Raw genomic sequence first — 13548 nt, forward strand, 5'->3', positions numbered from 1 at the left:
GGTTAGCAAAATACTAAATGAGCAGGATTCATCACATACCACAGATGTAGTCAATCAGACAAGACATTTGATACACATACATCCTCATCTCAGTAAATACATACCCACAAACGCCTCTCAACCTGCTCAGAACACATCCAGGTCTTCATTTCTTTTGTACAGATACGACAGCATGGTTTAACACACAGTACGGCTTAATTCAGTCTGTAAACACACAAACTTCTCCAAAGAATAAATAGCTGAGCACTAATTTTGAGTAACCATGCCAGTTTTAGTTGAAATGTTTAAGTAAGGTGAGGGGCTACGGTAAGGGTGGGTGAAATGGTAAAAAAAATGTTTAAAATGATGCTTTAAGAGATTTTCACAATTTATCATAATTTTCTGTCATACAAATTTCATTTTTCTACTCCATTTAATTAAACAGAACTAATTACACTCCTTGTAATGGAAAGTGCAGCTGGTCTTTGTTATTAAAGTACTAACGAAATCAACTAATATACAGTGGGTCATGATAAATTGTTATTATGAGAAAATAAAACATCAGTATACAGCCCTCCCCTAGCGTAAGTGCAGAGTTTGTTAGAAATTCTAGAACATAATCTCCTGTAAACTAAAGAAGCACACATTAGAGATCATACGTTTTTTACATATTAGATAAGAGGTTGATTTGAGTTCATCAAATTATTCCCCTAGCAAAATGTCAACCTTAACTTTCTTACAGCACACACAAGTAATATTGTGTGTGTGTGTATATATATATATATATATATATATATATATATATATATATATATATATATATATATATATATATATATATATAGAATAGTATATATGTGTGTCTATCACACCTGAATGCCACCTGCTGGCTGATTCTTCAGCCTGTTTCTAACATAATACTTGTCATCTTCCTGCGGCACTCAGTTACTAATATGATGGCTAGTAAACACGGCCAGATGTTTCTCTCTGAAAGCGTCCCAACACTGACTCCTACAGAAAATCACAGTATTAACTGGAACGCAGTACTGCCACATCAACTCCGATTCACACCTCAGGCAATTGGCTTGGCTTTAAAAAGGAGAAAGAGTGAGAAGCCGTTTTCTACTATATCACTAAGGCTGCAACCACAACTATTCTGACAGTCAAATAATAATCTATCAATTACTGAAAATTTACTGACTATTCAGATTATTATAAATCGCACAGCTACACACAATCTTATTAAGTCCTCAGCTTGAGGCTGCTTTTGGGAATGTGCTAACCACTAAAGACAAAGATGAATATACTTAAAACTACTTTAATGAAGCTGCATGTGCACGCATCTACACATCTGTGTCAGCAAACTTAAAGTAGCTGAACGCAACCATTAGAAGGGGTGTCCCCATTTATGTGTACCCCACATATTCCCACATAAATGTACATCTGATGTGCATCCATGGCAATCTGTGGCAAATCATCCGATCAGTACATAAACAGTGATGTGATTTAAATGTTCCTTTTGAATGATATCAAGATATATAAGGAAAAAAAATATATAAAATAACAAATGTTACTGAATTGGTAAAAAAAAAAAAAAAAAAAAAAAAAAAAAAAAATCACACACACACACACACACACACACACACACACACACACACACACACACACACACACACACACACACACACACACACACACAGAGAGAGAGAGTGCACTGGCAGAGAAAGTTAGTAAGATGTTACTTTCAGCCATGTTTTCTAAATAGTGTTATTTCTCTATACTGTTAAAGTACCTTTACTCCAATTAGACTGGTTTATAATTTGTAGCAAAAATCAATTATATGCACGAGCTTCTTTTCACAACCACCTTAAAAAAGGAACAACAAACCAATGAGGAAATAACAGGCAAATGACATTTTCGGTGCTCAGGCCATCAGAACTCCACAAATGATCTGAAGATTCGAGAGCTTATAAATTCACTTCTAATCACTCTGAACTCAGCATTCCACAGCAGAGAGCACTTGTACAACGCAGAGACCTGCCACTGAAGGCCTGCGGATCGCTTGTTGGCTCGGATAAATGCTACTTTGGTAAATGCGTTCCAGAGAGTCGGGATAAAACTGGGAATGATCTGGTGCATCTGTTTTACTCCAGAGTCTGTTCATAATTCAGCTGTTCAGTGTCAGCGAGAAAGACAGAGAGAGAATAATCATAAGCTCAGAGCCTCAAAGTCCACACTGTAACAGTCACTTTGAAACATGAGAAAGAAAGCGAGAGAGAGAGAGAGAGAGAGAGAGAGAGAGAGAGAGAGAGGTACCATCTTTATGCAGCAATAAAACACGTAAGGAAATGTGGTGGAGAGAGGAGAGGAGGCCGTCATCTGCTGAACTTCAAAACACTGCATTTTCACATGTTTCTTCTCACTTCCTCTCTCCCACCCCCTCTCCAACTCTCTCCATTTTCAGGGATAAAAACAAGCGTTGCTAGGAAACAACACAGATTTCCCGGGTTTCGTGGACGCATGAACTTGAGGCAAAGGCAGCGAGAAAGAGAGCGAGGGAGAGAGAAAGCGCACGCATACAGAGTAAATCCTACTAATGAACAAACTAAACCAGTCCTGTAGTTTTCACTCCGTTCTGCCCGTCCGTCTTCTCGGTTGACCGCGGCTGCATTACAGCTGTGCACAGAGAGCCTGCCTCATCTAGACCACAGGCCTGTGTTACGTATTCTTTGGACTGTCAGGACTCCCGTCTCTACAGGGAGGCATGGGAGGCGGCTTTTCATGCTCATGCCAAAGCCCACTGCTGTGCATGAACGCATTCGTGTACAAAACTGACACGCTGCACCTCGCAGAGTCATTATTAGATTTGCCAGAGGAGCCGTTTCACCCACTTACCCATTCGTCTATGCAGCATTTAATACATCACTGAACTGGACGACTTCCAGAGGACCTGACTACACAAAGCGTGTGCTTACAGAACCGCACAAACTAGAACATCCCTTTTTCGTGCAGAACGTCTGCCTCGTAATCGTGGCTTTCCTACCACAGGCCTCTTTCTGTGGTCACACTCGAGGGTCAGGTGGTATGAGTGGAGCGGTAAAGGCACTGTGGGATTGTTCAAAGCTACTGGATGACATCACTGGACTTGTGTCCAGGCTATAAATGCCTAGAAGGCTGACTCATCCACTGATGCTTTACATCGCTGGAGCATGAGCAACACACACACACACACACACACACACACACACACACACACACACACACACACACACACACACACACACACACACACTTAGCGCCGCAGCAGGACTTCTGTTGGGCAAGCAGTGCTAAATATCATGACCAGATACATTCAGTGTTTTGTTAACTACAAAATCATCTGCAATTGTCAACCTTGTCTGAGTAACAATTTATGTAAATGCTAACATTTGTTCTCTTTGATGAACGTAAAAAGATAATAGATCAATTGTGGACATGCAGCTCAATCTGTATTTTACAGGTAAGCAAAAGTTTCTACTAGCTTTGCCTTTCTGTGCAGCATATGAGCAGTTCTGAGTATTCTTTGACAGTATCCCTGTGCTCGGATACGTTTTTATAGCCTTCCCCTATTTTGTAGCATTAACTAGCATTAATTAAGGATCCTCAGCCAGCCGCTTAGATGAGCCCATGGTTTTTAAGTTGATCACAAGTTGATCGGACTGATTAGTTATAATAATTCTACAAAAAAAACAAACAAAAAAAAAAAAAACATCAAATATCAAAACAAATAAAATATGACATTACTTTTTAAAGAACATTTGCAGCACATAGAGATCAGTTCTTTTAATTTCATACAAAATTTGTATATAATATGTTTTTGAAGATGTGTTAAAAGCAAGTAAAAATGGATGTGAGCCACAAAGGTCAAATTGGAATGGCAAGAGAACTGGGTCAGGACATCTCCAAAATGTCAGGCAGGTGGTGAATCGTCAACAGGGTCATGGCCACCTAAGGCTCAGTGACGTGATCCATGAGGGCTAATACTAAAACAAAAGTATTGTTTACATTCAATTAATAAAACAAATCACTGCTAATTAACAGAACACTGTCAGCTACTTTTTTCCACAAGCCACCTGATTTCTGGTAGTATGAGGGAGGGCAATTAGTCCATAATTATTAAGGACTGTGATGGGTCCCATATTCTTCTGTTTTGGCACTTTTTGATGTATGCCGACCTAGCGTTAATCTCCATCAAGAGTACTTTGAGAAGCTATGTTATGAAATAGAAGATAGGACTACATGTTGCATCTAGGGTTGCAACAGTATACCTTTAATTTTTATTGTTATTATTTATTTATTTTAAGGTATACTTCCTTATGAACATTGATGGTAATCATATAGCGTACATTTGCTTAATACTGATACTAAAAAGAAAAAATAAATGCGACCAAAAAGAGAATGCCACCAATCTGTTACTATTTTCAAAGTGAGACAATCAGAATAATACAGAATGCAATAAATACTTTCAATAATAAATTGTTTCACAACTTTAACTACAGTAAAACTTTTTGCTCAATCCAATTCCTTTAATGATAAAAAAAGCATAAGACAAAGAACATTTGTCGTGAAAACCATATACCAGGATAACATGCAAAGATTTTTGACGTTTTCATACATTGTTAAAAGTACAAGATACAAGAGGAACTTCTGTGGAGGAACCTTTTATAGTGCTCTGATGAACCTTCAAGAAAATGTTTTTACAAGAAAAGGCCTGCCTGATGGTTCCACCACAGTTCAAACTGAAGAACCTCCAAATTTCTTAAGGATCTTATACTTTTAAACAGTGAACCGCGAAAATCTCATACCGCTGCAACCTTAGGTTCCATCACCAGCCATCAATGGCAATGTTTTTCCTTTACTTGAATTATTTTCCTGGCTTTCTTGTTTTCAGCAGCCACTTACAGCCAAGAGAAACCCAGCTACAAATACACGCAGACAGACACAAGCACAGGAGTATCTGCTTGGAGCAGCGAGATACTGCTGGCCTGGCGTTTTATAGAGGTCAAGTTTCTATTAATGACACAGAGCAGGGCGGGGGGGCATGTGTGCGTATAGAACTACACAGAAAAAGCTAATGTGTGACGAGGGGACTAGACTTTTGGTGAACTGTCTGCATTAGAGAGGGAGACCTTCTACAGCAAAAGGTGGCAGAACCTAAGCGAGAGGGATTCTCCTGATTAATATTTAAGTCCAGTCTCAGAATGGGACAATTTTTGCAGAGCAGCTTTTTGAAGACCACCCTAAATCTGCAGCTGGAACACTGCAACACTGAGTGAAACGGAAATGTGAAAAGTTAAGGAAGACATAAGAAAGTAATTTATTTAGCTTTGTATTAATTGCACATTTACCATGTTAATATCAGATTACTTCCAAGTGATCAAAGGGAACAACGTGTTTTTTGTATCTGAAATATTAAAGACTTTCAGTTGTTGTCTTTTTTGGCCATAACTCAGTGTAAAGCTTTAAGCTTTAAGACCACGACAGTCCGAACAGTTGCTGATACTTTGGGGAGTATAACCTGCATTCGACCAGCCGTGTAGCAAGTTATTTGAAGTAGTGCCACAACTGTAACAGTAGATATTAGGCAGTAAAACTGCTGTACGTAACACTGACACCAGTAAAGGAATGTGAAACAAACAGGTTTGCTAATACCAACAACATTTGGAGCGTTTAATGACAATTTACCAACTAACCATAAACTGAGCTTCATAGTGGAGTTCTGCACAGGAATTCACAGGTTCTCTCAGCTGGTGCTCAGAGTTTGAGTTCTGTGTTTTAAATGTGGTTGACTCCAAAAACCAAAATGCATTTCATCTTAAGAGACAATGCTTGAAACATCGCAAAGTTCTGCAGGATGATGTTTTACCAAGTTTGCCTGGAAACTTTGCATCGCGGCATCAAGGCCAGCCCTCAATCAGTATCAGAGATGAACATCGGCATCAAAAACACTGGCCAGTCCAGCTCTAATCACTCAATCACAATCATCAGTGTCTGGTTTTACAATATCCAGGTTAAATAACTCCGTCTGGGTACAAACTCCTGCTGTACCACAGCAGCACAATCAAAGTTATCCACACAGACCTAAGCTTTTCGTCATGTGTGTTGAAAGACTGATTTGGCCTATCGAAGACAAGTCAGTCTGGGTTGTTTTAGAAATGAATAGAAATCACTGAATCTATGTTTTTAAATCAAGGAACTACAAAAAAAAGATAAATCTTGGTCTTATAATTTAAAACAAACGATTGCTAATTGAATTTGTGGCTCGGTTTCAATTTTTAAACTGTTTACCCCAAAAACTGGCCTAGGCCGGTGGATCTGATCTGCTGTTAAATTGACACAATGTCTCACTGTTACACCTCACTAGCACAGGATCAATAATCTTTTGGCAGCTGTTCGGAAAAGCAAAATGAGCCTCCTCAGACAGAGCAATAAGTGTATATGGTTGCAACTCTGGGCCACATACTGTGAATATATAAAGTACAATCACCTTTCAGTAGATTTAAGTCTAGCCCTTTCACTGCCTGAAACTGGATTAAAATTTGCATTACATCATAGATCTAAATGTCAAGCGAATGTGATATTTCCATCACGGAGAGCTTCTTAGCATTTTTCTATATGAGGCAAAGTCAGTAGTCCTGGGAAACTACTGGTATTTGATTATAGCACACTCTGCCCACTCTCCGTTCTCTGTACAAGAGCTACAGATTAGATTTCAGTTAAAAGAAAAGAAAATTTATCTACCTCCCACTCTGCACAGAGGCTCTCCCTGATAGTGAACCTGACAATTATGAGGCTGTTTTCAAGATCAAGTAAGTCATTCAGTAAAGAGCTCATCCAGCAATGGCAACCAAGCCCGGAGTCTTATCAAATGCCGCTGATCTGGAAACTGTGAAAAACGTTTTTCATGCTGTTGGCGTCAGTACTGATTCTGTGATACGCAGGGGCAAATGCCTTAAAATGAGACAGAACTAGAGCCGCTGACTCACCTGAGCATGAAAGTTTGCCATAGTAGTTGTCTCGATGTCCTTCTTCCCCAGGATCTCCATTTTCACGGGCGAGTTGGGGAACTTTAACGAGAAATAATCCAGGAAGTCAGGGAGGTAGGAAGCGGCTCCGTGGATGATGCCCATGACATAGTGCGCTGCACCGTTCTCGTCTTCGCAGAACGCTAACATTACAAACTCCTGCGCAAACCTCTGCATCTCCTCTGGAGACAGGACAGAGAGCTCCCGGCTGTACGCATGCAGCACCAAAGCGCCACCATTCGGCTGCTGCTCCACGTGAACAAAGCGGCCAAACTCCAGGCCATCCAGCCCTGGCAGCCTGGAGTGCAACTGGGAAACTTTCGGAGCAACCGTGTCCCCGGACCCGGAACTGGACACAGGGCAGCAGTTCTTGTCCTGCTTGGCACTGACAGAAGAGGAGGAGAGCGAGAGGGCATTAGAGACAGGAAGAGGGGATTTGAATTCTGCCTCAGATTTGGACAGCAGGCCCGGAAGGTCCGGGCTCAGCAGGGCCGAACACAGTGTCTGGCTGGACTTGCTGTACATCTTGGGACGCTTCCGTTTCTCCCCTTCTTTGTGTTTCTTTTTCTTTTTTTTCTTCACCTTCTTGAGCAAAAGCTCCTCCGAGTTCACCTTTGGTTTTTCCAAATCACCTAGACAGAAAAGAGAGGATAATTTAGCTGTGTGTAAAGAAAGAAAAGAAAAATCTGAGCATATAGTGAATGATATTGGAATGATATAGAAAAATAATTTGATCTAATTCTGTAACAAATCTGAAAAGATTCTGCAACAGCACCCGGACCATCTAATTAGTTCATATTCAAACCAGAGCAATTAATACAGCTTGCAAATAAAACAGGGAAACAAAATAAAATCACCCTATTTCTGAAGGATTTCTCCATACTGCATTTTCCACTTAGCGTTGTGTTTGTGATTGATTAGCAGGCATGGGGAGCACCAATCTGTCTTGGTGTACTATAGCTTAACAGGACTAAGGAGACCTGGTTTATATTTTGAAAGACTTCTCAACATTCACTCAGATGAGCACATCACACCTGCCAAGCGACAACCTGAATCCTCTGAAGGCAGTCAGAAGTGATAGAGGTGTAAAAATGATCTGTGTTCACAGAACTACACACGAACCGTGATCATGCTGGGAATCCAGGAAACATTTTTTTCCCCCTCAAGTGCATGACTTCAGGCACTTTTCTACCTAACGGATATCCACAGAGACAGAGCAGAGGATAGAGAATAACAGAGCAAAATATTTTCTATGCAATTAGGACTTACTCAGACATGATTAGCCAAGTAATCACAAAACATCATGCCCTCTTATTAACCTTTGAGTCATACTGGTTAAGGCTGTATTTTGTTTTTGTGTGTATCTGAATTCCATCGCTATGTGTGTAAACAGATCAGGAACAAAAGTAGCAGACTACAAACAGCTAAATGGAAGCGAAAGAGACAAAACATCCAGTTGGACATCAGTCAAACATGAGCCAAGGCAAAAAATAAATAAATAAAAGCTTCAGCTAGTAAGAGAGATGCTCTTGTGAGGATAAACATTTCTAAATGATGCTTTTAAGGATGGACGTCTGACTCTTTGGAGTAGCAAATGAGCCGTTTACTTTCTGCATCTGCACCTATATGCAATGTGGAAGATAAGGAAATATAGCATTGTATGAAAATGAATAGGTATCATACCATGCACATTTGCTAAATACTGGTACTGGGAGAAAAGTGCAACTGAACACTGAATCCCATGAATTTACCATTTTCAGTTTAAAAAACAAACTATTAATCAATAAATGGAAAAAAAGAAACTGCATATTACTCCAAAATGAAAATAATCATTAGCTGGAAACAATATATTTTACCTTAATTATGTTCAAAAGGGAGACATTTTACCTTTACGTTCAATAATAAACTGTTTCAGCTTTAACTAAACATCATTCTTTTCATTTTTTTGAGTCAATGTACAACAAGACAATAATAAGAACATTAGGAAGAGTTGTAAAATACTGGATACTGTGATGCCGTAAAACCATGATATTTCTTGAGGCGGTTATCATCCTGTGTTTTCAAAGGAATGCCAACACAGAACATGGATTTCCACCGAGCTTAGTGCAAAGAGCAGCAGTAAATGGAGTCCACCGCGGCAGATGCACAGGGTCATGTAAAGTTCACATTTTCAACTTATGAGCTCTGCACGTCACCAGAGTCTCCACAGACAATAGAAAAAAAGCGAGGTTTCTGGTAGTTCCCTCCAACATGGACAAAAGTTCAGCTTTATTAATTTCTGAACAAAACCAGTCTCAAAACTTACGAGGATTCATCCTAACAGATTTAGCATGGAAGCGGGTGTCGGCCCAAGCTGGTCCTCCAGGTTTTTAGTTAACAGCCTTTAAACTAGCTAAGAAAAGGTAGCATCTGCAATAATCTTGCAAGCTAGCGTGCGGTCACCAACTAGCCAGTACACATATGCAGACCCTTCCTCACTACAGAGTGTTTGAGTGGACGTGAGCAGCAAAAGCAGCACATACAAGTTTTAGTGTGAAACCAGCTTCATGACACCAAGTAGTTAGCGTTAGTGCAGTCTGTCTTGTGGATGCAGAATATCAAATCATACCAGTATCTGTATATAATTGCTTATTAATAAAAAAGTATAATATACTGATATTTGATTGTCTATTTCTCTAACTCCAGAAGAGCTGAATTAGGTGATGCTGACCTACAGCAGCACTAAAATACCTGCATTTTATTCATTGCACTGCATTTTCAACTCTACAGAAATAAAGATTATGTATTTTGAATGCTGATCCAGTTAGTTGCACTCTGAGTTTCTAAATTTCATAAATGTTCATTAAACAACTCCCACACTGACGCCTCCCTAGACGGTGCGCTTAATAATAATAAAAAAAAAGGTTACAATTTCAAAATAATAAAGTGTGTGTTTTGTTTTTAAACAAAAAAAATAAATAAACTGAACAGCCATTCAGCTATTCTTCACCATTGTGGAAAAAAGACAGACATCTAATTTGCTACTACAATAAGTGTAATCACCCAACCTTAAAATGGAGAGAGAAAAAGAGAGAGAGAGAGATGTCTGGTTTCAAAGCGATAGCTGCTAATCCTGCCCTTTCCAGCACCCCTCCCCCTATTAGCCCCGTTCACAACTGGGACAGCAGACCAGGCGATCACTTAAACAGACACAGCTCATAAAGAGCCACGTCATATACAAAGGTGCATGTGAACGCTGAAGAGCACCGGACCTCTGCAGGAAGCGTGAGGTCAACACTTCCAGATCTGTTCTGAGGGGTGTAGTGACACTCAAGTTAACTCTAAACTACCCCTTGACTTCAGAGTGCATTTTCTCGTGAGGCTCTGGACAGGGAACACGTTTTTGGCAAACCTAACCAAAACTACAGCCTAAACTGATGGACAGCATAACTTTTCACGCTGCCTCTCCTCCAACACTGCACACAGACTTTCAGCCCACAGGCTGAAACCTCCACTGATCTAATCTTAGCCAACCTAATGTGCAGACGAGCATTATGGCTTAAGCCTGCTCATACAAAAATGTAGTTGTCTCTAGTGACTCAAGACAGTGTGGTCATGGTAGCCCATCAGAAGTCCATACAGTAGTAAAGTCCCTGTGCTTTTGGTGAATAAACACAAAAACTCAAAGCGAAGGTCGACACCTGTTCAAATATCTCAGCAACTTGAGATAATATTGCAATTCACTCTTCATTGCTTTTGACCTTTCCACCGAGTACTGCACCCATAAGTAAAGAACAGCTCACTTGCAGGGGATCTTTCGACACAGTGACCAGTATTTGCTCGAACCATCTGTGTTCATATAGTCAGTAAATAAGGAATTTGTGAGCAGACACAGAAATTCAATATAGCTTCAAATTTCATGTTCAAAAAACCTCATAGATCAGAAATACTACTTTCTGCAAGGTTACAAATGCAATAAAATTAACACCATTTTTAGCACAGTACACAGCAACACCTAAACATTCAGCTCTCCCGAAGTTAATAGATATATATAACCATCAGCTTATCTATAACTAACAGCCTTGAGAAGGATGCATAATTTCTCTCTGGCATGGCTTGAGCAAAAGTTTGCGCTTCCCTGGAAACATTACACCTCAGATTTATACTCTAACACTAATTAACAATTAAATCTTTTTCTATTTAGTGCATAATTTAACCAGCAAAACCTTTTTTTTGTAACAGTACCAAATCAGCTGTCCAGGAAATTCATAGACCAAATCACGTACGACGTAAATATCACATGTGACGCTACTCTGCCAAACAGACCAGTGCATTATGATGAGCGCTGCGACTTGAGTGAGTGAGAGCGAGATGAAAGCGAGTCGGGGTTAAGTTAATTCACATGGCGCGCTTTAAAAAGAGAAAAGGGGAGTGTAAAAACCGAGCTTTTAATCAAGAATGGACAGACTGAAACATGTTCATTCTTCCCATGAGCAGATTTAAAACCAGTATGTCCCACGTTCCAAGACCGTGATAATATCATCAAAAGCAGTAACTTCAACGCCACTATGACACAAGTTAGATGCACTAGATCAGAGTTAAATAAACCCAGTTCAATTATTTGTTCCCACATGAAGTCATTTGGTTTTTAGGTTGAATGGATGGACCACTTTTTCAGTGTAAATATGAGCAAAATTATTGCTTTACAGTCCCATCACCACAAAAATGAACTGGTAGGTTTGTAAATATTCCACATCTTCCCTATAAGAAATGTAGCGAAAACTGTAGAAAAGACTGATTATGGCGTTCAAAACAGTTAACTGACTACCTCACATCATTTTTAAAAAGAGGAAACTTAGAATGTAAATTTGGTTCCAAAATGAAGAGGTAATGTTTTATAATTTATATTACAGTCATTTCAAACATAGGAAAAACTTATAACGCTGTGTGCCAACAGTCTCACAATACAGAAATATACTTCCATTTGTACTGATGGTCCTGAAAGCACTTTTTGCAAGTTTCAACATTATCGAGAGGTTACAGTGCTGTTGAAGGAACAGCAGGATAGGTTACTGCTGAATAAAGTTGAAAAATAATTTCAATTATTTCATCGTCATTACACAGCAAACAAGCTTCTCATTTTCACAACCTGTACTATCTTAACATCCAGCCACAGCGAGCCACACACTGAATTTGTATAATCAATTTCATATCTCACATCACGACCACAGCATCAAACTAGCTTATCACATACGTTCATGACCACATTATTATCCTCAAGGCTAAGGCTGCACTTCAGTTAACAGAAACTAAACCCACAGAAGTACTGCAGCTGCAGTGTCTTAGGTTTTACCAAAGATAAATTGCAAAATTTTCCAAAGCCCTGTGTCTCAAGTGTTCGGAGTTCTAATGCTGCACTTTGAATCACACTGCTTATTACCATCTGACCAAAACACCAAAACCATAACTACACATGAATCTATGATCAACATTCTCATTTACTTTGATTCATCACTGACCCAAGATGCAGCTGGTCAGCCAAGACATGTCTGATGTGAGACTCTTCAGTTTAGAATGGAAGATGCTAGGCCAACTTTGCTAACGAACACTCGACTTATGGTGCATCTGATATCTCTGCATCTGATATTCCTGCTTCCTCAACTCAAGCCTTTGGTCCTTCAGTCAGTCGCCTGGAATCACTTCTTTAAATGCCCTCGGAGGATTTGAGGAGGAAGGAGGCTTCCAGAGCGAGGACACTCGTGTTGTACGGGGAAAGACTGTTGATGTGTGTAATTTAGGTCCACCTTGTGTTTCTATTGGATGATTACAATTAAGGGGCGGGCTGCTGTGAAAGATGCTTCAGACAATAAAAGTGCAGACTGAATGAAGAACATCATTTAAAATGTGTCACAATTTAATTTATAAAATTAATCCTTTCATTTTTCTTTGCCTTTACTTTTTTGCACATTTTAGACACAATTCCTATTGTTTGAATTTATCATACTGGAGAAAATAAAACATAAAGCATTATGTGGTAATATGTGGTAATTATGTTGTAATATGTGGTAATACTTTTACATGTCATGTTAAATTCAGTAAACAAACAGTAATTGTGCTTTAGAATGAGCAGAAGACTACAGTTGTACAATAGTAAACTAATTACGTATATCTGACTAACATATTATATTTTTATATTATATAAAATGACATTATATATATAACAAATATAGAGGGTATGCATTGACGTAACGTTCCTATCCCCTTTCTGCAGCATGGCTAGACAATGGCTAAACAAGCAATTATTTGCTCAAGTTAAAGGCAGCTGGACTCTAAACAGCGATGCATCTAAATTATCAAAGAACCACTGGTCCACGAACACCAATGTGTAGCCAGGAACACCCAGCTAACTGTGGTTCAAATCACATGCATTTAGAGGATAAAGCCTTATATCTGACAGCACAACAATCGAGTAAATGGTCTGATGAGTGTTTCCTCTGTTTTTAGGTGCATTTAGTAGACTGGCTCA

The 13548-nt window shown here is 39.3% G+C and overlaps 1 protein-coding gene across 1 annotated transcript in view; it reads right to left on the reverse strand.

The window, feature by feature from the left end:
* The window catches only part of LOC140549168 (uncharacterized), a 45085-nt gene that overhangs the window by 24509 nt on the left and 7028 nt on the right, over window positions 1–13548 (reverse strand). Inside the window, exon 3 of the mRNA XM_072672536.1 lies at window positions 7005–7675. Coding sequence (XP_072528637.1) covers window positions 7005–7675 — 671 coding nt within the window. The remainder of the gene's footprint in view (window positions 1–7004; window positions 7676–13548) is intronic.

This window comes from Salminus brasiliensis, chromosome 2 (genome assembly GCF_030463535.1).
Source record: "Salminus brasiliensis chromosome 2, fSalBra1.hap2, whole genome shotgun sequence".
Taxonomy (NCBI): Eukaryota; Metazoa; Chordata; class Actinopteri; order Characiformes; family Bryconidae; genus Salminus; species Salminus brasiliensis.